At 44.9% G+C, this 25,152-nt stretch overlaps 1 protein-coding gene and 1 non-coding gene across 4 annotated transcripts in view; one reads left to right on the top strand and one right to left on the bottom strand.

Annotated features, from left to right (window-relative positions):
• ULK2 (unc-51 like autophagy activating kinase 2) overlaps positions 1 to 22,685 on the bottom strand; it is a 99,916-nt gene extending 77,231 nt beyond the window's left edge. Inside the window, exons 1-5 of one of the 3 annotated variants that reach the window (XM_019028347.4) lie at positions 21,648 to 22,685; positions 20,042 to 20,134; positions 19,107 to 19,148; positions 4,034 to 4,066; positions 3,660 to 3,696 (exon numbers count right to left, since the gene is read on the bottom strand). In XM_019028347.4, the coding sequence (XP_018883892.4) occupies positions 3,660 to 3,696; positions 4,034 to 4,066; positions 19,107 to 19,148; positions 20,042 to 20,134; positions 21,648 to 21,737 (295 nt within the window). In that variant the 5' untranslated portion in view covers positions 21,738 to 22,685. The remainder of the gene's footprint in view (positions 1 to 3,659; positions 3,697 to 4,033; positions 4,067 to 19,106; positions 19,149 to 20,041; positions 20,135 to 21,647) is intronic. The other 2 variants (XM_019028349.4, XM_019028348.4) reach the window with 2 other exon arrangements.
• TRNAG-CCC (transfer RNA glycine (anticodon CCC)) lies at positions 15,143 to 15,213 on the top strand. The gene has a single exon. It is a non-coding gene; the product is annotated as a tRNA-Gly (tRNA).
• Positions 22,686 to 25,152: the final 2,467 nt, after the last annotated feature.

Raw genomic sequence — 25,152 nt, 5'->3', positions numbered from 1 at the left:
TGGGCGCGGTGGCTCACGCCTGTAATCCCAGCAGTTTGGGAGGCCAAGGTGGGTGGATCATGAGGTCAGGAGTTTGAAACCAGCATGGCCAGCATAGTGAAATGCTGTCTCTACTAAAAATACAAAAATTAGCCCAGCATGGTGGTGCACACCTGTAGTCTCAGCTACTCGGGAGGCTGAGGCAGGAGAATAGTCTGAACCCAGGAGGTGGAGGTTGCAGTGAGCTGAGATCCTGCCACTGCACTCCAGCCTGGGCAACAGAGCGAGACTCTGTCTCAAAAAAAAAAAAAAGTCATCCTCCGGAGATGAACACTGTTAAAAATTTGATGTGCATTTTTCCAGCTCTACTTTCTCGCAGATGCTAATATATATATTATCGCATATTAGTGGGGAGGTCAAATCAACAACTAGAACTTTATTTTTATAATGTTTTACTTAAATTACATTGTGACAATTGAAATGGATGGTATATTTAAAATTTATTTTGGCTGGGCGCAGTGGCTCACGCCTGTAATCCCAACACTTTGGGAGGCCGAGGAGGGTGGATCACCTGAGGTCAGGAGTTCAAAACCAACCTGGCCAATATGGCGAAACCCCGTCTCTACTAAAAATATGAAATTAGCCAGGCACAGTGGCAGGTGCCTGTAACATACTTGGGAGGCTGAGGCAGGAGAATGGCTTGAACCCAGGTGGCAGAGGTTGCAGTGAGCCAAGATCGCACCACTGCACTCCAGCCTGGGCGACAGAGTGAGAGTCCATCTCAAAAAGAAAAAAAAAAAAAAAAGAAAGAAAATGTAAAAGGTGTTTGTTTCAAAGAGCAAATTAAAGGACTAAATGACCCTATTGTGACACGATGACATTCAACCTTCTAGACATTCCAGACCTTCTAGACATTCCAGACCTTCTAGACCAGTGCTCTTCAACAGGAATATAAGGTGGCCACACATCAAACTTTCCATTTTCTAGTGGCCAGATTTTAAAAAGTGAAAAGAAAGAGATATAATTAATATATTTAACCCAATATATCCAAAATATTACCATTTCAACTTGTAATAAATATTTTTAAATTAATGAGATTTAATCATTCTTTCCTTCTGATGAAGTATTCAAAATCCGTTGTGCATTTTACACTTACAGCACATCTGGATTCTGACTAGCCACACTTCAACAGCGCAATGTGGTCAGTGGCTACTATACTGGGCAGTGCAGCTCTCAATAATTCCTCTAAAGACCAGAATTTCTTTCATATGTCTTTAAAGTGCTTTTATACTACAAAGGATTCCCTTAAGGACTGTGGCAGAGAAAGATCAGGGAGAAGTTAAAAAACCAAAATCATACAGCAGTATAAGTAAACACTGGTGCTAGAACCATGCTTGCCTGGCTGACTCCAACATTCAAGCTAATTAAGCTCTTCACTATTCAGTCTCCTAACAATATTGCTTTAAAATATCAAACACAAGAGTTCAACAAAACTGTTCTAATAGTGCTTCTATGGGTGAATAATAGTTTTGTTAATGAGACTGATATTCTCTCTTTTTTTTAAACATGCTCTCTAGAAAAGAAAAAACTGATATTCTAAGGAGGGTGGTGTCAACTGATACTCTAATGAGGGCTGTAAGCTGGTGTCACTCAGTCTGACCCAAGTAGAAAAGTGCTTCATCAGGAACACTAAGGATGTCAAGAAAGGCAGAGCAGTGTGCTTTCCAGCTTCGACTCCTTTCCAACAGCAGTGAATGAAAGTGTCTGTCTCACTGCATTCTACCTATGATTAACATTTTGAAATCTGTTTACTAAATTGACAGTTTATATTTTTTTAAACTGCCAAATTCAGGACAATGGCTGCCTCTAGGGAAAGGACAGGAATGGGGCTGCAGAAGGGCTTACAGGGAGCTTCAACTGTATTTATAATTTCTTTCTTTCTTTTTTTTTTTTTTTTTTTTTGAGACAGAGACTTGCTCTGTAGCCCAGGCTGGAATAAAATGGTGTGACCTCAGATCACTGCAACCTCTGCTACCCGGGTCCAAGAGATTCTCCTGCCCCTGCCTCCCAAGCAGCTAGGACTACAGGCGTGCACCACCATGCCCAGCTACTTTTTGTATTTTTAGTACAGACAGGGTTTCACCATGTTGGACAGGCTGGTCTTGAACTCCTGGCCTCAAGTGATCTGCCCACCTCAGCCTCCCAAAGTGCTGGGATTACAGGTGTGAGCCACCACACCCAGCCTATAATTCCCTTGTAAATGGTGGTGGGAGGTACACGTACCAGTATTCTTTACATTTTTCTCCACACAGCTTCTGAATGTTAGCAATATTCTATATTATTCTATATATCTATGTTATCTTTTGTAAACTGTCCACAGTGCTTTTACCATCAACTGCCATAACCTATTTTTTTTTTTTCTGAGATGGGAGTTTCTATCTTGTTGACCAGGCTGGAGTGCAATGGCATGATCTTGGCTCACTGCAACCTCCGCCTCCTGGGTTCAAGTGATTCTCCTGCCTCAGCCTCCCAAGTAGCTGGGATTACAGGCATGTGAGACCACACCTGGCTAATTTTGTATTCTTAGTAGAGATGAGGTTTCTCCATGTTGATCAGGCTGGTCTCAAACTCCCCACCTCAGGTGATCCGCCCACCTCAGCCTCCCAAAGTGCCGGGATTATAGGCGTGAGCCACCGCGTCCGGCCGTCATAACCTATTTATAGGTTGAATGTGTTAACCTTTTACTGTCTTTTTGCATATTCCCCTTGCATCTTGTAAGGGGTGAACAAGTACATACTGGCTTCACTGGCCAGGTGCGGTGGCTCACGCCTGTAATCCCAGCACTTTGGGAGGCTGAGGCGGGCCGATCACGAGGTCAGGAGTTCGAGACCAGCCTGATCAACATGGTGAAACCCTGTCTCTACTAAAAATACAAAAATTAGCTGTGTGTGGAGGTATGCACCAGTAATCCCAGCTACTCGGGAGGCTGAGGCAGGAGAATCACTTGAACCCAGGAGGTGGAGGTTGCAGTGAGCCAAGAATGCACCACTGCACTGCAGCCTGGGTGACAGAGTGAGACTTCATCTCCAAAAAAAAAAAAAGGAAAAAGAAAATACTCTGGAGGCACACAATTTGATCTGAATGCTTCATATCCTACATGTATGCATTTTGGGTTCAGAATTTCAAGCACCATCTAATATTAAAATCTTACTTCTGTACCACAAAATAATTTAAATGTTACCTTTAATGCCTTATAATTTTTGTTGCCTTTTTTTAATTACAAGAAATATTCACATAAATACCTTCTTGGATATATTTTTCCACTGTAATTTTTTAATTTTGAAAGAAACGAAACGGACTAAAACTCAGTCAAGCCTTTTGAAGGAGAGGAATTCTATCGGGTTTCTCCTCTCCTGGGGATAGGACCATCTCTCAAACACTGTCAGAGAGAGACACACAAAAAGGTAAATACTTATATACAAGTAAAGCTTAGAAACAAAACCACAAACAACAACAACAACTGGTCTGCAAAGTGACCACAAGTCAAACAAATACACAAATATTTATTGAATGTTTCTATACAAGAGCAGAAAATGGGTAGTGTATTTCACAAGTACCTCTTAGGATTAAACAAGCTGCAGCACTGTCTTTACTGAACACTGACACACATACACAGTTACCTTGCAAATAATCTGCGAGGTCTCCACCATTGCAATACTGACATAGAAAAGAGAAAGTAATGAAAATAAGGACAGTGATTCAAGATTAATTCAATCCATTCTCAATTGTGATTAAAAAATCATTTGTATACGTCATGTAAATATAACCTAAAAACATTATTATAGATTCAAAATTTTTTAAATTTTATATTCCTTGAGTAGAATCTAGATCACTGAATCAACTTTATTAATACAAAAATTCAAATAATCTACTACCAATTTTAAAGCTCATATTAATCAAAAAGGATTTGAAATATGCAGATTTATGCTAGAATCTAAAAAAAAAAAAAAAAGAAATTTGAAATAAATTAAACAGAAGTTTGTATACTACCTACCTCCATCACCAAAAAGACAGAGTTGGGTAATTCCTGAAAAGTAAACATATTAAATATCATTTAGAGAAAAATTAAACACAAAATTTAAAGATAATGATAGTTAAAAATACCATACTTGTTCATTATTAAAACTGGTAAAATGAAATCACAAAATCTATTAGAAAGTGAAATTAAAATTCCCAACACAATGATGTAATTATCTCCTCTACAAAGCCAAATCAAGTTTTGGTAACACTAATGTAGTCATCAAGAAGTAAAATTTTGTTTACAGAAATAACTAGAGAAAGATTCATCTTTTGGTTATGATTGACCTAAAACAACAGATCTAGGATAAAAAGCATGGTAAATTTACAATGGGGAAAAAGGAAGGATTCTTTGGTCCTTGGGGAAACACTTCCACTTTGAAAAGTTTATGATTTGGAGCAGCAAAACAGCATAATCCTCCCTAGCAACACTATATGCACAATCTGATTTCTGGAGTACATGACTCAGGACGCCTGGTTTTTTGTTTTTCTGTTTTTTATGTTTATTTGGGGCAATCGCATTATCAGCAATTGGTGGCAAAGGGAAATGTTTTATCACATTATCAACACATGTTCAACAATGTTGAGGAAACGAATTGAGGGCTCTTAAAAAGTCTCTCAAATCCATATAGCTCCAGGTCTGCTGTTGATTAAGTAACTCAAAGACTGATTAGCTGGCTCTTCAATGGCAATTTTTGTAACGATAACTAAAATTTAGATTGAACTTCCCTGTGGCTTAACTTGAGCCAGTGTGAAAATGTAATTCAAAATATAGCTTTTGGCCAGGCGCGGTGGCTCACGTCTGTAATCCCAGCACTTTGGGAGGCCAAGGCAGGCGGATCACGAGGCCAGGAGATCGAGACCATCCTGGCTAATACGGTGAAACCCCATCTCTACTAAAAATACAAAAATTAGCCGGGCGTGGTGGCGGGCACCTGTAGTCCCAGCTACTTGGGAGGCTGAGGCAGGAGAATGGCATGAACCTGGGAGGCGGAGCTTGCAATGAGCCGAGATCATGCCATTGCACTCCAGCCTGCAAGAGAGCCAGACTCTGTCTCAAAAAATATATATAGATAGGTCTAGATCGATCTAGACCTATCTATATCTAGATATATAGCTTTTGGGCTGGGCCCAGTGGCTAACACCTGTAATCCCAACACTTTGGAAGGCCAAGGTGGGAGGATCACTTGAGCCCAAGAGTTCAAGACTAGCCTAGGCAACACACGGAGAATTCATCTCTACTAACAATTAAAAAATGGCCGGGTACAGTGGCTCATGCCTGTAATCCCAACACTTTGGGAGGCTGAGGCGGGTGGATCACCTGAGCTAAGGAGTTCGAGACCAGCTTGGCCAGCATGGTGAAACCCCGTCTCTAATAAAAATACCAAAAAAAAAAAAAAAAAAAAATTAGCCAGGCAGGGTCATGGGCACCTGTAATCCCAGCTATTTGGGAGGCTGAGGTAGAAGAATCACTTGAACCCAGGAGGCAGAGGTTGCAGTGAGCCAAGATCGTACCACTGCACTCCAGCCTGGGCAACAGAGTGAGACTTCCCCTCAAAAAAAAAAAAAAAAAATTAGGCTGGGCACAGTGGCTCACATCTGTAATCCCAGCATTTTGGGAGGCCAAGGTGGGCAGATCACCTGAGGTCAGGAGTTCAAGACCCGCCTGGCCAACATGGTGAAACCCCATCTCTACTAAAAATACAAAGAAATTAGCCGGGCGTGGTGGTGCACGCCTGCAATCCCAGCTACTCCAGAGGCTGAGGCATGAGAATCGCTTGAGCCTGGAAGGTGGAGGTTGCAGTGAGCTGAGACCGCGCCACTGCACTCCAGCCTAGGCAACAGAATAAGACCCCATCACAAAATAAATAAATAAATAATAAAAATAAAAAAGTCTTGAAGGACACAAAACAGTTTCTTCTTCTGGAAAAAGGAAATAGAGAGGTATAAGAAGAGGGCATCTCGGCCGGGTGCAGTGGTTCACGACTGTAATCCCATCACTTTAGGAGGCCATGGCGGGTCGGATTACGACGTCAGGAGTTCGAGACCTCGATGTCAGGAGTTCGAGACTAGCCTGGCCAATACGGTGAAACCCCACCTCCACTAGAAATACAAAAATTAGCTGAGCATGGTGGCACATGCCTGTAGTCCCAACTACTCAGGAGGCTGAGGCAGGAGAATCGCTTGAACCCAGGAGACAGAGATTGCAGTGAGCCGAGATTGCGCCACTGCATTCCAGCCTGGCAACAGAATGAGACTCCATCTCAAAAAAAAAAAAAAAAAAAAAAAAACATTAGCTGGGCAGCGTGGCACGCACCTGTAGTCCCAGCTGCTTGGGAGGCTGAGGCAGGAGAATGGCTTGAACCCAGGAGGCGGAATTTGCAGTGAGCTGAGATCGCGCCACTGCACTCCAGCTTGAGCAACAGAGCAAGACTCCATCTCAAACAAACAAAAAAGCACTGGGTGCAGTGGCTCACGTCTGTAATCCCAGCACTTTGGGAGGCCGAGGCAGGCGGATCACAAGGTCAGGAGATCAAGACCATCGTGGCTAACGCGGTGAAACCCCATCTCTACTAAAAATACAAAAAGTTAGCTGGGCATGGTGGCCGGCGCCTACAGCCCCAGCTACTCAGGAGGCTGAGGCAGGAGAATAGCGTGAACCCAGGAGGCAGAGCTTGCAGTGAGCCGAGATCACCACTGCACTCTAGCCTGGGTGACAGAGCGAGACTCCATCTCAAAAAAAAAAAAAAGAGGGCATCTCTTTACTTCATATACTGCTAGACTATTTGAAGTGTTTTTATACTGAAGGTCATTTACTTTTGTAATTTAAAAAAACAATAAAGTAAATTTTTTTTTTTTGAGACAGATTCTCACTCTGTGGCCCAGGCTGGAGTGCAGTGGCGCAATCTCAGCTCACTGCAAGCTCCACCTCCAGGGTCCACGCCATTCTCCTGCCTCAGTCTCCCGAGTAGCTGGGACTACAGGCACCCGCCACCACACCTGGCTAGTTTTTTGTTGTTGTTGTTGTTGTTTTGTATTTTTAGTAGAGACAGGGTTTCACTGTGTTAGCCAGGATGGTCTCGATCTCCTGACCTCGTGATCCGCCCACCTCGGCCTCCCAAAGTGCTGGGATTACAGGCGTGAGCCACCGTGCACGGCCAATTTTTAAAAGTCAAAATAACATGAGTAGGTGGTTCTCTCCAGTAAATTCAGATGCCTAGAAGCAGAAGTAGAGAAAATGGCAGCATGATACAAAGCAACAGAAAAGTAAATGACAAGCCAGACAATTCAAAGAAAACTTCCTGGTTTCTTTTTTATTTTAAAGTGACATTTTTTAAAACTTTTTTAATTTTTTTTTTTTTTTTGAGACAAGGTCCCGCTCTATTACCCAGGCTGAAATTCAGTGGTGTGATGTTGGCTCACTGTAACCTCCACCTCCAGGGTTCAAGCGAGTCTCCTGCCTCAGCACCCCCGAGTAGCTAGGACCACAGGTGTGCACCACCACGCCCAGCTAATTTTTATGTATTTTTTCTAGAGACGGGGTTTTGCCACGTTGCCCAGGCTGGTCCCAAACTCTTGGACTCAAGCGATCTGCCCAGCTTGCCCTTCCAAAGTGCTGGGATTACAAGCATGAGCCACCGCATCTGGCCTAATTCCTGGTTTCTAAACCCGAATCCTCACATCTCTCTGCTATATTCTTAATTCATTCTCCACCCCTCAGGCAATTTCTATGGTTTGTCTCACAAGAAAAGAGAAAAGAAACATTCCTACAATTCGGCCCCAACTTCTTTTTTTTTTTTGAGACAAGAGTCTCACTCTATTGCCCAGGCTGGAGTGCAGTGGCACAATCTCAGCTCACTGCAACCTCCACCTCCCGGGTTCACGCCATTCTCCTGCCTCAGCCTCCCGAGTAGCTGGGACTACAGGTGCCTGCCACCACGCCTGGCTAATTTTTTGTATTTTTAGTAGAGATGGGGTTTCACCTTGTTAGCCAGGATGCTCTTGATCTCCTGACCTCGTGATCCGCCTGCCTCGGCCTCCCAAAGTGCTGGGATTACAGGCGTGAGCCACCACGCCCGGCCAAGGCCCCACCTTCTAATACCATCACCATGAGTGATAGGATTTCAACATATGAATTTTGGAGGGACATGAACACTGATTGACACCATAGCAAATCAAGCTCTACAAAACTTAGAGATGCAAAATACAACATATGAAAGCCAATTCTGGCCGGGCACAGTGGCTCACAACTGTAATCCCTGGGCCAATCACCTGAGGTCAGGAGTTTGAGACCAGCCCGGCCAACACGGTAAAACCCATCTCTACTAAAAACACAAAAATTAGCTGGGTGTGGTGGTGCATGCCTGTAACCCCAGCTACTCGGAAGGCTGAAGGAGGAGAATTGCTTGAACCCAGAAGACGAAGGTTGCAGTGAGCCAAGATCGTGCCACTGCACTCCAGCCTGGGCAACAGACTGAGATTCCACCTCAAAAAAAAAAAAAAGCACACACAAAAAAAGGCATTTCTAGCTTCCTGATCTAACACAAACCCAACATAGGTTTGTGGAAAAACTCTCCTTCAATGTGTATCTCATTAATACTAATTATACCAAAGGTTGCAAAAATATTCAGAATATATAATACTGATTAATAAATTTATAAATTGATTCTCACCTAATCTGACCCTGATTTGCTGTAATTCTTCAAATTCCCTAAGTCCTAACTCTTTTTAACAGTCTTACAGAAGACTTCTTCTGTAGATATCCTCAAAAACAGGTAAGAGTCTGGGATAGCTGGTTGGGCTTTCTGGAAAATAAGTTGAGTCCCTACATTATCCCTTTGTACATAACTAAGTTCCAGAGATCAAAAATATAAATATGAAAAAATGAAACCCTAAGTACCAGATGAAAACATGGGGAATCATTTTCATAAGCTCAGGGTAAAGAAATCTTCTATAATATGAAACCTAGGGGTCATTAAATAACAGGTTGGATAAATTCTACCATGTAGGAACTTCCATATATTAAAGACACAGGCGGGGGCATGGTGGCTTAAGACTGTAATTCCAGCACTTTGGGAGGCAGAGGCGAGTGGATCACGAGGTCAGGAGTTCAAGACCAGCCTGGCCAAGATGGTGAAACCCCTTCTCTACTAAAAATACAAAAAATTAGCTGGGCTTGGTGGCAGGTGCCTATAACCCCAGCTACTCAGGAGGCTGAGGCAGCAGAATGGCTTGAACCCAGGAAGCAGAGGTTGCAGTGAGCTGAGAGCGCGCCACTGTACTCTAGACTTGGCAACAGAACAAGATTCCATCTCAAAAAAAAAAAAAAGAGGCTAGGCCAGGCGCGGTGGCTCACGCCTGTAATCCCAGCACTTTGGGAGGCCGAGGCGGGTGGATCACGAGGTCAGGAGATCGAGACCATCCTGGCTAACACGGTGAAACCCCATCTCTACTAAAAATACAAAAAACTAGCCAGGCATGGTGGCGGGCGCCTGTAGTCCCAGCTACGTGGGAGGCTGAGGCAGGAGAATGGCGTGAACCCGGGAGGCAGAGCTTGCAGTGAGCTGAGATCGCGCCACGGCACTCCAGCCTGGGTGACAGAGCAAAACTCCATCTCAAAAAAAAAAAAAGAAAAGAAACCCTATCTCTACTAAAAATACAATAATTAGCCGGGTGTGGTAGCAGGTGCCTGTAATCCCAGCTACCGGGTAAGCTAAGGCAGGAGAATCACTTGAATCCGAGAGGTGGAGGTTGTAGTGAGCCGAGACTGCGCCATTGCACTCCAGCCTGGGCAACAGAGCAAGACTCCATCTCAAAAAAAAAAAAAAAGGAAAAAAAGTCTAAAGTAAGACCCCCCACAAAAATACCAAACAAAATGGGAAAAATATCTCAAAACATGACAAAGAGCTATCAGCTCTGATTCCCTCTTGTTTACCTCCTACAGTCCAAGTGCCCAAGTCCTACCAATTCTATCTCCTAAACATCTCACTAATCTGTCCAGGCCTCTGTCTCCATTGATACCAACATTCTTTCTTACCCAGATACAAATAGCTCTTTCTTTTTAATAACGGTATACACTGAGCATGGTGGCACAGGCCTGTAATCACAGCTACTCAGGAGGCAAAGGCAGGAAGATCGTTTGAGCCCAGGAGTTAGAGGCTGCAGTGAGATATGATGGCACCACAGAAGAAATGCACTCCAGCCTGAGTAACAGAGTAAGACCTCATTTCTAAATAAGTATTTAAAAATAAAAATAAATGTACAGTTCGATGTGTTGTGACAAATGTTTACACCTACGTATCTACCCTGCCAATCAAAATACATAACAATTCCATCACCCCAAGAAGTTCTCTCATGCCCCTTTCCCATCACTCCCTGGGACCAAGAGGCAACCTCTGTTCTGATTTCTATGACCCTAGCTTACTTCGGACTCTTCCCAAAATTCACAAAAACAGAATTATACTGTAGCAGTATATGGCATGCTTCTTTTTCTCAAAATAATGTTTGAGGCCGGGCGCGGTGGCTCACGCCTGTAATCCCAGCACTTTGGGAGGCCAAGGCGGGAGGATCACGAGGTCAGGAGATCAAGACCATCCTGGCTAACACAGTGAAACCCCATCTCTACTAAAAATACAAAAAATTAGCCGGGCATGGTGGCAGGTGCCTGAAGTCCCAGCTACTCGGGAGGCTAAGGCAGGAGAATGGGGGGAACCCGGGAGGCAGAGCTTGCAGTGAGCCGAGATCGCGCCACTGCACTCCAGCCTGGGCGACAGAGCGAGACTCCGTCACAAAAAAAAAAAAAAAAGTTTGAAATTCACGTTATGACATGTATCGTTTGTTCCTTTTTATATATGTCAATTTGTTCATTGTATTATTTGCTATAAAACGAGTTTTACGGCCGGGTGCAGTGGCTCACGCCTGTAATCCCGGCACTTTGGGTGGCCGAGGCGGGCAGATCACAAGGTCAGGAGATCGAGACCATCCTGGCTAACACGGTGAAACCCCGTCTCTACTAAAAAATACAAAAACAAAATTAGCCGGGCATGGCGGTAGGCGCCTGTAGTCCCAGCTACTCGGGAGGCTGAGGTGGGAGAATAGTGTCAACCCAGGAGGTGGAGCTTGCAGTGAGCCGAGATCGCACCACGGCACTCCAGCCTTGGTGACAAAGCGAGACTCCATCTCAAAAAAAAAAAAAAAAAAAAGAGTTTTAAAATTTTTTATAGCCGGGCACGGTGGCTCACACCTGTAATCCCGACACTTTGGGAGGCCAAGACGGGCAGATAACCTGAGGTCGGGAGTTCGAGACCAGGCTGGCCAATACGGCAAAACCTCGTCTCTACCAAAAATACAGATATTACCCAGGTGTGGTGGCGGGGCGCCTGTAATCCCAGCTACTCAGGAGGCTGAGGCAGGGAGAATGGCTTGAACCTGGGAGGTGGAGGTTGCAGTGGGCCAAGATCACGGCATTGCACTCCAGCCTGGGTGACAGAGTGAGACTCTGTCTCAAAAAAAAAAAAAAAAAAAGTTTTACATGTCCCTACTAGAGCTTCTGATACTATAGCTTCTGAGTTTCTTATCTTGATTTAAAATGTCTTTCCATCCCTTGGATTGTACAGTCATTTAAATATTATTCTGAGACTGTTATTGTTTACTTTATATATTTAAGCCTTTAATTCATTTGGAAATGATTTTGGAAAATGATGAGAATGGTGTTCCAATTCTATTTTTTTGTCAGATGTCTGTTTTATGAGCACCACCTATTAAATTAATCATCTTTTTCTTGCGATACTAAAAATTACCAAGAGGTAGATATTTAACCAGGCCACTGACAATCACACAGTTATGTATTCCTAAGTGAAAGTACTTATCTCATGCTCAGAGTGCTCTAGGAGATTTATCTTTTGATAAACAAAAACGGTATCACTCTCCTGCTTTTAAAACTCTTCAATAGCTTTGTACTGTCCTCAAGATAAAGATCAGATCTGGCTCCTGCTAACCTCTCCAGTATCATCTAACACTATGCTCTCGCTCTCATTACTGTACTCCAGACACACTAGCCTTCTTCCAGTTCCTCAAACTCAGTGATCTCTCCTGTCAGTGGTCTTTACAGAAGGCTTCATCTCCTTGGGAAACTTACTTTATTTTCTCCCATTAACCCCCACCTAGCCTTCTCCCACCCATCCCTCAGTCTCTACAGGTATCATTTCCCCAGGAAGCCTTCCCTTATCCCATTTTCCTAGGCCCCATATTGTTCAAACCTCGCCAACAGCTCTCCCTTACAGCACTTGGCACACTTGGAAATAGTAACTATTGGCCCGGGTGTGGTGGCTCACGCCTGTAATCCCAACACTTTGGGAAGCCAAGGTGGGCAGGTCGCTTAAGCTCAGAAGTTTGAGACCAGGCTGAGCAACATGGTGAAACTCCATCTCTACAAAAAAATAGAAAAATTAGCCAGGCATGGTGGTGCCTGCCTGTAGTCCCAGATACTTCGAAGGCTGAGGTGGGAGGATGGCTTAAGCCCAGAGGGTGGAGGCTGCAGTGAGGTGTGATCATGCCACCACACTCCAGCCTGGGCAAGAGAGCCAGACCCTGTCTCAAAAAAGAAAAAAAAAAAGAAATAGTAACTATTTGCTTAATGTCATCTTCCCTAATATCCTGTAAGAGTTCCACAATGACAAGGACCATTTCTACTTTGTTCACCACTATACACCTGTACATCTCATTAACCAGCTCAAGAAATACTAGTCACAAATAAATCAGTAAGAAAAATGAACACAACCTATGCATCACAGGACAGCAATGGGAACGTCACAGAAGAAATGTAAAAAGACAAATACAGCAAAAAGATGACTGATACCCTAATGATTTAAGAAAAAAAAAATACCAGCTGGGCGCAGTGGCTCACATCTGTAATCCCAGAACTTTGGGAGGCTGAAGCAGGTGGACCACTTGAAGTCAGGAGTTCAAGGCCAGCCTAGCCAACATGGTGAAACCCCATTTCTACTAAAAATACAAAAATTAGCCAGTTGTGGTGGTGGGCGCCTGTAATCCCAGCTACTTGGGAGGCTGAGGCAGGAGAACTTCTTGAGCCCAGGAGGCAGAGGTTGCAGCGAGCCAGGATCGTGCCACTGCACTCCAACCTGGGCAACAGAGTGAAACTCCGTCTCAAAAAAAAAAAAAAGAAAGAAAGAAAGAAAAGTAATAAAATTAGGCTGGGCATGGTGGCTCACGCCTATAATCCCAGCACTTTAGGAAGCCAAGGCAGGAGGATCACTTTAGTCCAGCAGTTCGAGACCAGCCTGGGCAACATAGTGACCTCATGTCTATTAATTAAGTAAATATAATTTAAAAATTTTTTAAAAGATATTTTCCTAGTGTGAGATTATAAAAATTTTTTCAAAAAAGGTCACTACTGGTTAAAAAGAACTAGTATAGGCTGAGTGCGGTGGCTCAGGCCTGTAATCCCAGCACTTTGGGAGGCTGAGGCAGGCGGGTCACCTGAGGTCAGAAATTTAAGACCAGCCTGGGCAACAAGGTAAAGCTCCATCTCTACTAAAAATACAAAAACAAAATTATCCAGGTGTGGTGGCAGGCACCTGTAATCCCAGCTACTTGGGAGGCTGAGGCAAGAGAATCACTTTAACTCAGGAGGCAGAGGTTGCAGTGAGCTGAGACTGTCATTGCACTCCAGCCTGGGTAACAGAAAGAACTGGTATAATCTTTTAAAAGATAGCTAATATATTTGACCAAGCAATTCCACTTCAAGGAATTTATTCTACAGGAACACTATAAAAACACACAAAGATATATGCACACATCTTTCTCTGCAATACTGTTTCCAATAGGGAAAAAATAGGAAACACTCCAAACAGCCATAATTCGGTGGTTTCTTAAGCTACAGGACTCACTCTGTCACCCAAGCTGGAGTACAGTGGCCAGTGGTGCAATCACAGCTCACTGTAACTTCAAGTTCCTGGGCTCAAGCCTTCCTTCCATTTTAGCCTCCCAAGTAGCTGGGATCACAGGTATGCGCCACCACATTTGGCTAACTTTATTTTTTGTAGAAACAGGGTCTCACTATGTTGCACAGGCTGGTCTTGAACTTCTGGCCTCAAGCAATCCTCCAGCTTCAGCTTCCCAAAGCACTGAGTTTATGGTGTGAGCCACCATGCCTGGCTCATAATTGGGTTTTAAGTAAATTATCATTTAGCCCTACAATACTATACTGATTATGAAAAGGTATCTAAGATACATTAAGCTTAATAAAACAAGTTGCATTTCTGTACAAACACTACTAATTCTCTCAAAAGGAAAAGCTTTAAAAAGTAAGTATAAATGGTTATAGATTGATATATGTATTTAGAAAATTCTAAAACAAATATACCAAAGAGTGGTTATCCCTGGGAATTGCCATCTCTTTTCTAATTTACCATTCACACAGTATTTGATTAACTGTGGGCATATATTACTTTTGGAATTAGTGGGAAAATGCATTTCTTTTTAAGTGTCATCTAAACTGAAAGCTGATTTTTACAATAGCAAAAGTTCCCAATTTATAAACTTCGGACAGATAACCAAAACTAATGGTCAGTAAAAATGACATTCACTTCAAGTTGATAGTTACTGTATTAATTCCTAAACATACTGTACCCCTTGATGAACAATTTGAATCAATAAAACAAACATAAAGTATTAGGTCAAAACTCTATTTAATAGCCAAATACTTAAGACATTTGATTAATACTTCTTTTTTTTTTTTTTTTTTGAGACGGAGTTTCCCTCTTGTTGCCCAGGCTGGAGTGCAATGGCGCGATCTCGGCTCACTGCAATCTCCGCCTCTTCAGTTATAGAGATTCTCCTACCTCAGCCTCCCGAATAGCTGGGATTACATGCATGTGCCACCATGCCCAGCTAATTTTGTATTTTTAGTGGAGACAGGGTTTCTCCATGTTGGTCACGCTGGTCTCAAACTCCTGACCTCAGGTGATCTGCCTGCCTCGGCCTCCCAAAGTGCTGGTATTACAGGCATGAGACACCGCGCTTGGCCTGACACTTCTTAAATTTGTTTTTTTAAATTAGTTACAAAGCACTGGTGGTTCAATGGTAGAATTCTCGCCTCCCAAGCAGGAGACCCAGGTTCGATTCCTGGCCAATGCAGCTCCCACCTTAATCCCAGCTATTCAGGAGGCTGAGGCAGGAGAATCCCTTGAACTCAGGAGGCAGAGGTGCAATGAGCTGAGATTGTGCCATTGCACTCCACCCTGGGCGACAAGAGCAAGACTTCTTCTCAAAAAAAAAAAAGAAAAACAAATTAGTTCTAACAGTATACCATGTACAAAATAATATAACATTTGAATGCAGTCACCCTGAAATTCCTGATTAACAATTCACATTTTTTAGTATGTTTTCCCTAATGATACCTCATTCTATAATCAAAGCTGGTACTAAAAAATACTTTTCATTCTGATAGAAAATAATCTAAGCAAGGCCGGGCGCGGTGGCTCACGCCTGTTATCCCAGCACTTTGGGAGGCCGAGGTGGGCGGATCACGAGGTCAGGAGATCGAGACCATCCTGGTTAACAAGGTGAAACCCCGTCTCTACTAAAAATACAAAAATTAGCCGGGTATGATGGCGGGCGCCTGTAGTCCCAGCTACTCTGGAGACTGAGGCAGGAGAATGGCGTGAACCCAGGAGGCAAAGCTTGCAGTGAGCCAAGATCGCGCCACTGCGCTCCAGCCTGGCCAACAGAACGAGACTCCGTCTCAAAAAAAAAAAAAGAAAATCATCTAAGTATACTTTCAAAACAAAACCTACTCTGCAATTGCCAGGGTTTTCTGTATCTCTCCAAGACTGGGAAACTAAAGAGTTAACATTATTTAACAGTTTTGGTACTAGGCACTGAGTTGTACCACTTGGTGCCCTCTATCTACAGAGACTAAGACAAACTACACAAACAGCAGTGAGGAGAACCAACATTTCAACTAGGGACTGAGAGATGAGTTTAGTTTTGACTTAAAAGGTTTCTCCCCTTTTCATGCTGCTTTGAATTTCTCCAATGAAGAAACGAATTACAGCTATCTGAACAGGTAATAAAATATACCCACTGCATTCACATATTCCATGGATGGAAGTTTAAATTGTAAATTTTTTGGAAAGCAATCATACTCTACAATCAAAAATTTTAACACTGTGCATGCTATTTGACTTGGTCTTTCCAATTCTAGAAATTGAAGTTAAATAATCAAAAATATGTTCAGAAGATATACATAATTCTTACAGCATTTTTCTATTAGGAAAAACTTAAACATCCTTTTTCTTTTTTTTTTTTTTTCCCCGAGATGGAGTCTGGCTCTGTCACCTAGGCTGGAGTGCAGTGGCACGATCTCAGCTCACTGCAACCTCCGCCTCCCGGGTTCAAGTGATTCTCCTGCCTCAGCCTCCTGAGTAACTGGGATTACAGGCACCTGCCACCACACCCAGCTGATTTTTGTATTTTTAGCAGAGACAGAGTTTCGCCATGTTGGCCAGGCTGGTCTTGAACTCCTGACCTCAGGTGATCCACTTGCCTCAGCCTCCCAAAGTGTGGATTACAGGTGTGAGCCATCGCAACCGGGCAAAAAAAGTTAAACATCTTTTAACATGAGTTTAGTTACTTTGTGTTATGATATGACCACATGAAAAATGACAATTTTTTTTTTTTTTTTTTTTTGAGACGGAGTTTCGCTCTTGTTACCCAGGCTGGAGTGCAATGGCGCAATCTCAGCTCAATGTAACCTCCGCCTCCTGGGCTCAAGCAATTCTCCTGCCTCAGGCTCCTGAGTAGCTGGGATTACAGGCACCCACCACCATGCCTGGCTAATTTTTGTATTTTTAGTAGAAATGGGGTTTCTCCATGTTGGTTAGGCTGGTCTTGAACTCCCAACCTCAGGTGACCTGCCTACCTCAGCCTTCCAAAGTCCTGGGATTACAGGTATAAGCCACCGTGCCCAGCTGAAAAATGACAGTATTTTTTAAAAAGTAAATATACAACAGCCCATTTGTCTCATCCCACTAAAACTAAACATATTGAAAGCAAAGACTTTGTTTTATTCACTGCCTCATTCCCAGCACTCAGAACAATGGCTGGCACATAATAGTCACTCAAAAACTTGCAAAGCAGGCCGGGAGTGGTGGCTTACATCTGTAATCCCAGCATTTTGGGAGGCAGAGGCAGGAGGATCACCTGAGGTCAGGAGTTCGAGACTAGCATGGCTAACATGGTGAAACTCTGTCTCTACTAAAAATACAAAAATTAGCTGGACTTGGTGGCAGGCGCCTATAATCCCAGCTACTTGGGAGACTGAGGCACAAGAATCGCTTTAACCCGGGGGGGCAGAGGTTGCAGTGAGCCAAGCTCACACCACTTCACTCCAGCCTGGGCGACAAGAGTGAGACTGTCTCCAAAAAAAAAAAAAAAAGGTTGTCAAATGAATGAATTTGAGTAATGCAAGTGAATACAGAAGAGGTTTTAGCTAGAAATATATATGTAATAGGATCACATAACATATACATTTACCTTACCCGAATTCAACTGTCCAGACTAAGCAAAAGAAAGAAATTATGTAAATCATCATGCTGACCTGCCCTGCAGTGACAGTGGAGAAAAAACCAGAATCTGCTGTTGCCTCTGGGAGTCTCAGGTCCCCACAGCTCTCACATGGTATCACACTAGCTACATGTGATTCTAGTTTTTGTTTCGTTTTTTTTTTTAAGAGACGATCTTGCTCTGTTGTCCAGGCAGGACTTCAGTGGCAGGATCACAGCTCACTGCAGCCTTGAACTCCTGTGCTCAAGCGATCTTCCTGCCTCAGCCTCCTGAGTAGCAAGAATTACAGGCTCAAGCCACCACACCCAGCCTGATTCTTGCATTTAAAGGATTTTTTAACATAATATGGCCCTAAATATAAGCCAGCTACTTCATCTGGTGCTACACCCAGAAAACAGCAATTTTCTCCAATGCTGAGATCTGAAAAGGATTTCCAAGAGTAATTTTGACTATACAGAAATTTTGCCTTAGTGATTGACTTTAGAACCTACTTCCCATTCCAAATAAAATGCAACTCTACTGCATGCCATAGCATACACAAATATATCTATAACCTATAATCATAGATATAACTGGGTGATGAACATGCATAGTGTCCTTGTTTTTAATTTATTTTCTAATATTTTTTCAATTTACAAATATTGCTTTCATAAGAAGAAAAAGCTCTATGTAGGCCATGTGTGGTGGCTCACATCTGTAATCCCAACACTTTGAGAGGCTGAGGCAGAAGGATCCCTTGAGCCCAGGAGTTCAAGACTAGCCTGAGCAACATAGAGAGACCCTATCTCTACAAAATAAAAAAAATGTTTTTTTAAAAAAAGAACTTCTATTTAGGCAGGGCGCAGTGGCTCACGCCTGTAGTCCCAGCACTTTGGGAGGCCAAGGGGGGAGGTTGACTTGAGGTCAGGAGTTCGAGACAAGCCTGGCCAACATGGTGAAATTCCATCTCTATGAAAAACACACACACAAAAAATTAGCCGGGCATGGTGGTGCACACCTATAGTCCTAGCTACTCGGGAGGCTGAGGCAGGAGAATCGCTTAAACCCGGGAGGCAGCGGTTGCAGTGAGCCAAGATCAAGCCACTGCACTGCAGCCCAAGAGACAGAGTGAGACTCCATCAAAAAAAAAAAAAAAAAAAAAAAAACGCTCTATTTTTAATTGTCCTTTCAACATTCATCAGAGAATGCTAGATCTGGTATCAATAGTCCTCTACTTCACCTAAAACAATGCTACACCTATAGTATATTATCAATTGTTAATAAACTTACTCATGCAGCAAATTCTTTCAGCCTATTACTCTGTTCTGTTTTAAACAATTTCTTAATTCAGAAACATGTAACTCAAGCTATGCATCTTTTCAACAAGAATTAAGGTCATTTTTATTTCTATTAAGAGTCACTTAAATCTGTATGAAATAAAAAAAAATTTATTTTAATTTTTAAAAATTTTCAAAATAAGGTACCTGAACATCATAGAGTGCTACAATATTTTCATGCTGAAGTTCCTATTAAGAAAATTGAGAATGAAAAATATGTAAGTATTCTAATGACTTTACTATATTTTAATATGTAAATAAAATTAAAGTATACACATACACTTCTAGTATTATACTTATATTAATAGACTATAAAAATTCAATTAAAGAATAAGAAATGTGCCTGATCAAACAAAAAGCACATTATCTCACTGAAAGAAAATATGATTTTTAGCTCAAAGAGCTACAATTCTTAAAAAAGAGCTCTCCACAGGAAGCAGTTTTGAGGAAATCGGGTGTTAAATGAGTGTTCCACGCTTGTATTAGTTTGGAAAACACCAGGTTAAGTACTTTGAAACAAGTTTCTTCATTGTAGAATTTTTCAGACTTTCTTTAAGGAGCCATAGGCTTTGTGACTCTCCAAGAAGTATTTAGTAAATGGAGTTTTCCAAACGTACTCAACCATCTTCTCAAACCATCCCACTTAGATAACACTGGTTGTGAGTGATCTAAAAAGGCCACCTCCAAGGAATATAACTTTCTTCAATTTAAAGAAAGACCCCAAGCGCCCCTACTCCCCCCAAAAAACTTAGTAGTAACATGAAAGGGGACAACAGGAGAGGTAAAAACAATGTACAAGATGGGTCTGCCTGGCCCTCTTCTCAAACAACAACACAGTCACTAGGAAAAAGAGAAATGATGAGAAGCTAAACTCAGTCTTCACAGAATCCCTCTGAGCTTTGGTTCTTAAAAATAGCTTCCGAGTACTCAATGTTTTAAAAAAGTGAGCATGCAAAAAGGAGAGCAACAGTTGAAAATTCTCAAACTTGGACCCAACTACCAAAACTGAAAAGGATGGCAGCATGTATTCATTTAAATTAAGTTTTAACCTTATATGAATACTACTACATAAAGTAACATACCTTTAAGATTTTAATTTCCTTTCCAAGCAGTATTTGTGATTTTGACAAGTTCTTTTTATTAATACTTTTAATAGCTACCTCCCAATCAGTTTTCTGAAAAGGAAAAACAGTGTTACTCCTAGATACCATTCCACATAAATAACAGAAAAAAATTTACAAGCGCGAAGGTGTTTTTGGCAAATAAATGTACGGCATTGGGGAAAAATGGAAAAGAACCTGTATTTTCAATAATGGGAAAGTGATTTCATAAATTATAGTGTAATATGCCAAGGTCCTACAACACAACTTCTAAAAATAACAAATATGAAGTCCACATAGTAACTAACATTAAATGAAAAAAGAACAGTTCACAACCACTTCAAAGTTATGGACAAATGTAGAAATAAACTTGGAAGGTGATACAGTTAATTGAAAAGTTATTTTTTAGCTTGGAAGGATTACACCGTGCTTGAGTTCTAAACTATTTTCCTAATAAATGAAAAGTAGGCCAGGAGCCGTGGCTCACACCTGTAATGCCAGCACTTTGGGAGGCTGAGGCGGGCGGATCGGATCACCTGAGGTCAGGAGTTCAAGACCACACTGGCCAACGTGGTGAAACCCCATCTCTACTAAAAATACAAAAAAAAAAAAAAAAAAATTAGGCGGGTGTGGTGGCGGGCACCTGTAATCCCAGCTACTCAGGAGGCTGAGGCAGGAGAATCGCTTGAGCCCGGGAGGCAGCGGTTGAAGTGAGCGGAGATCTAGCCACGGCACTCCAGCCTGGGCGACAAAGCGAGACTCTGTCTCAAAAATAAATAAACAAAAAAATAAGAAAAGTAGCATTACTTTATCCGACAAGCAACAAAGTCAGCCCACTTTTAACACGCCCCTTGGGCAACAATCAGAACTGCCACACCCTTTAAGATTATTTCCACTCCCGATATGCCTTTCCAAATTCTTTAGATTCTAAAACCTCGTGTAACTGTACTTGCGAAACAGCAAAGGCTTAAAAAAATTTTTTTAAGGCTTAAACATGATTTCATGTTCAAGGTGATTGAAAATGAATTGTCCAACCACCTTTCTCACCCGGAGCTCGTCTATCTGACTCCGGGGGGGAAAACGGTACGGGGGCTCTTCGGGGTGCAGGGGACCAGTGCTGGGAAAGGTGACACCTCCCAGGCTGCGAAAGCCTGAGGCTAATGGGACATCCGCCCATTTTCCGCTGGGTCTGTAATTATCAACCTCAAAAGTGACCAGCCCTGGGCACGGGGAAAAAAACCAAAGGTCCATTCACGCCCAACCCTCGAGTCTGCACGGTGCAGTACCGTCTATTTTGGGTCCAGGGTAACCTGGGTGCAAAGGCTCCTGCGGGCGGACCGCGGAGTGGGTCCCGGGCACACAGGAGGATCAGCAGCAGCCGGTCGGTAGGCGGAGCGCTGCCAGAGGCTTGGGCCTCACAACAACCCTCACAGGACCAAAACAAACGGCGAGACGGGCTGCGCGCACAATAGCATACCCGGGCGGCTAGCCGAGTCGGAGGTCTCGGCTCGCGGCTGCGCCAAGTTTCAGAACCACCTAGCCCCGTGCCTGCCGCCCGGGGCCCGGCCTCGCCCCGGCCGGCGCTCACCTGGCGGTGCCGCCCCCGGAAGACCACGGCGAAGGCCCCGTGTCCCACGAGATCCCTCTTGCTGTACTCGAAGTCGCCCACCACCTCCATGGCCGCGCCCCCGGGGCACACAGCGGACGGGCGGGCGGCGCAGTGCGGCGCAGGTATCAGCACCGCGGCTCCGCGGGCCCGGAGAGCGCCAGCGTGCGGCGGGTCTGGGGCAGCCGCAGCCCCGGGCCCGGGCGGACTCTCATGCCGAGAGACCGGAGCGGAAACTGGGGAAGCTGCCGCGCGGAGCCGGGGTCAGCGAGGCCCGGCCCGGCCCCTGCCGCTCATGGCCCGGCCTGCCGCCGGCCGCTGGCTGTCTGGCGAAGCGGCCTCGGCGCTGCCGGGCCAGGGGTGCCGTCACCGTCACTGTGCGCGCCCAGAGCCGCACACGCGCTCTGAGGCAGTGAGGGGCCCGGTACTCTCCATCCCCAGCTCGTCCGGCCTCCTCGGCCCTCCCCGCTCGGGGCGCTGCTGCGACCGCGACGGCCGCCGCCCTAGAACCCGCACCGCCGCGGCCCCAGAACCCGCACCGCCGCGGCCCCGCGCTTCCCCGCCTCGCGGCGGCGCCCAACACCCTCACGCGCGCTACCCGCTCCCGCGCGACTGGCTGCCCTCCGCGACGTCCGCGCGCCTTGAAGGCCGCAGCGCCAGCCGGCTCCCTCCGCCGGGGAAAGGAGTGCGGCCAGGGCTTGGCGCCCGCAGCTGGGCAGATCCTCGGCTGCTCCTGAGGCGGGGACGAAGGGCGCGACCCGCTGCGGCCACAGCGGGTTACGGGTTGCGGGCTCCGTTCTGGGCCTGGGGAGCAGATTCGAGCCGACCACGCCCCGGGCTCCAGGCCGCTGGGAGGCGGACTTCAGAGAAGCGGGTCTTGAACCTCAGCTGCAGGCAGGACGGGATTATCTGTGCAGGGTAGACCCCCAGATTCCTGCCAGAGCAAAGGAGCAACTGCTACTCCAGGCTTTGCCCGCGCTCTGGAAAATCAGAGTTCACGCTGCCAAACTGCCAGCCTTCGGACGCCTCTCGGGGTTTACTCGCTTAGGATCCCTAGAGGGACGGTGACAGGCGGGATTCTGCACCTTATGGGGGTCCCTTGACTGCGAGAAGCTGGTGACAGCTCAGGGCCCTCTTCGCAGAGAATCGTTTCTGCACACCGACTCAGGATCGCACACGTTTTCAAGGTTCTCCTGGGGGCTCCTAGTGTCAGGCTAGTTTGACCTCGGGCTTACTTCACATGGCCGAAGGGAACTTTCTTTTCTACCTGATTGTTAAAGCTGTCCAAGTGACAAGGAACAGATTGTCAGGTTTCCCGCAAAGAAGTGTCTTATGAAACCATTTAATAAACAATATGCTTGAAACTATCATGGAAAACGCAGGCTCCACACTTGAGTGTGTGTTCGATTGTATAGGGTATGTGCTTTTGGGGTCTCTCACCACCTCGACTGCCACTGCATGTCCCTGCAAGCTGATCTCTGAACCATGACAGAGTCAGCTCCAGGATTCTGACAGAACACTCCTTCCTCACACGCTCAAAACGTAGGGCCTTGAGTTTCTGCTTCTGCTACTGTGCACGCTTACGTTATCCTGTCCTTACTTACATCTCGCCCAGGTGGTTGTGTTAGACACTGAAAATGTGGAGCCTTCAAAAGTTGACAGCAACTTAAGCAAGTTTGCACATACACCCAAAAATGGATGGAGATGATTCCTTACCTCACTGAAAGATTCTCTACAGTCTATTTTTTTGTTTACTTTCTTTTTTTTTTTTTTTTTTTTTTTGAGACAGAATCTTACTCTGTCACCCAGGCTGGAGTGCAGTAGCACAATCTTGGCTCACTGCAACCTCTGCCTCCCAAGTGCAAGTGATTCTGCTGCCTGAGCCTCCCAAGCAGCTAGAATTACAGGCACGCACCACCACGCCCAGCTAATTTTTGTATCTTAGTAGAGATGGGGTTTCACCATGTTGGCCAGGCTGGTCTCAAACTCCCGACTTCAAGCGATCAGCCTGTCTCAGCCTCTCAAAGTGCTGGGATTACAGGCGTGAGCCACCGCGCCCCGGCCTGTTTTTTGTTTTGAGACAGAGTCTTGCTCTGTTGCCCAGGCTGGAGTGCAATGGCACGATCTCGGCCCACTGCAGCCTCCGCCTCCTGGGTTCAAGTGATTCTCCTGCCTCAGCCTCCCAAGTATCTGGGATTGCAGACCTGCACCACCATGCCCGGCTAATTTTTTTTATTTTTAGTACAGGTGGGGTTTCACCATGTTGGATAGGCTGGTCTCAAAACTCCCAACTTCAAGTGATCCGCCCACTTCGGCCTCCCAAAGTGCTGGGATTATAGGTGTGAGCCACCTCACCTAGCCACATGAAGGTTTTTTGTTTGTTTGTTTGTTTGTTTTGAGACGGAGTCTTGCTCTGTCGCCCAGACTGGAGTGCAGTGGCGCGATCTCAGCTCACTGCAAGCTCTGCCTCCGGGGTTCACGCCATTCTCCTGCCTCAGCCTCTGGAGTAACTGGGACTACAGGCACCCGCCACCACGCCCGGCTAATTTTTTGTATTTTTAGTAGAGACGGGGTTTCACCGTGTTAGCCAGGACAGTCTCCATCTCCTGACCTCGTGATCCGCCCACCTCGGCCTCCCAAAGTGCTGGGATTACAGGCGTGAGCCACCGCGCCCGGCCACATGAAGGTATTTTTAAGAAACCTCCAATAGGCCCTTCATTTGGACATGCGTGTTCTGTATTCACAGGCCAAACATGGGCCCCATGGACATATCCATTTGAAAAGCAAAATGTGCAGGATTTCTGACCTCAAGGGTCAGAAAAGAAGTGGGGGCAGGAGGCAGGGGGTGCTTTGCTAAAAAATGTTTAGTTAGGACTATGTTGGTAGCAAATAGCAAACGTCAAATGTGATAAAGTGAAAAATAAAGAATGTAGATAAAGATACAGGTGTGCTTCTCAGAGTTCAAAGTTGGGCTTCAAAAGCAAACTACCCGCAGAACCAGGATCTCAGAGAGAACTGCCTTCCGTCTGTGCCCCTGCTTTGTTCTCTTGCCTGAGATCTCCTACATGGTGGCAATGGCAGCCCCAGTCTCCAAACCAAATTTTTTTTTTTTTTTTTTTTTTGAGACGAAGTCTTGCTCTGTCGCCCAGGGTGGAGTACAGTGGTACTATCTCGGCTCACCGCAACCTCCGCCTTCCGGGTTCAAGCGATTCTCCTGCCTCAGCCTCCCAAGTAGCTGGGATTACAGTTGTGTGCCACTGCACCTGGCTAAAATTTTTTTTGCATTTTTAGTAGAGGCGGGGTTTCACCATGTTGGCCAGGCTGATCTTGAACCCCTGACCTTAGGTAACCCGCCTGCCTCGGCCTCCCAAAGTGCTAGGATTACAGGCGTGAGCCACTGCGCCCAGCCACCAAATTCTTAAGGAGGGGATTCTGATCAACCTAACTTCAGCTGGGTGCTGGGCCCTGAACAATCATCGGAAGCCAG

This window comes from Gorilla gorilla, chromosome 4, assembly GCF_029281585.2.
Source record: "Gorilla gorilla gorilla isolate KB3781 chromosome 4, NHGRI_mGorGor1-v2.1_pri, whole genome shotgun sequence".
Taxonomy (NCBI): Eukaryota; Metazoa; Chordata; class Mammalia; order Primates; family Hominidae; genus Gorilla; species Gorilla gorilla.
The sequence above is the reverse complement of the archived record's forward strand: the minus strand, read 5'-3'. Positions and strand labels throughout refer to the sequence as shown.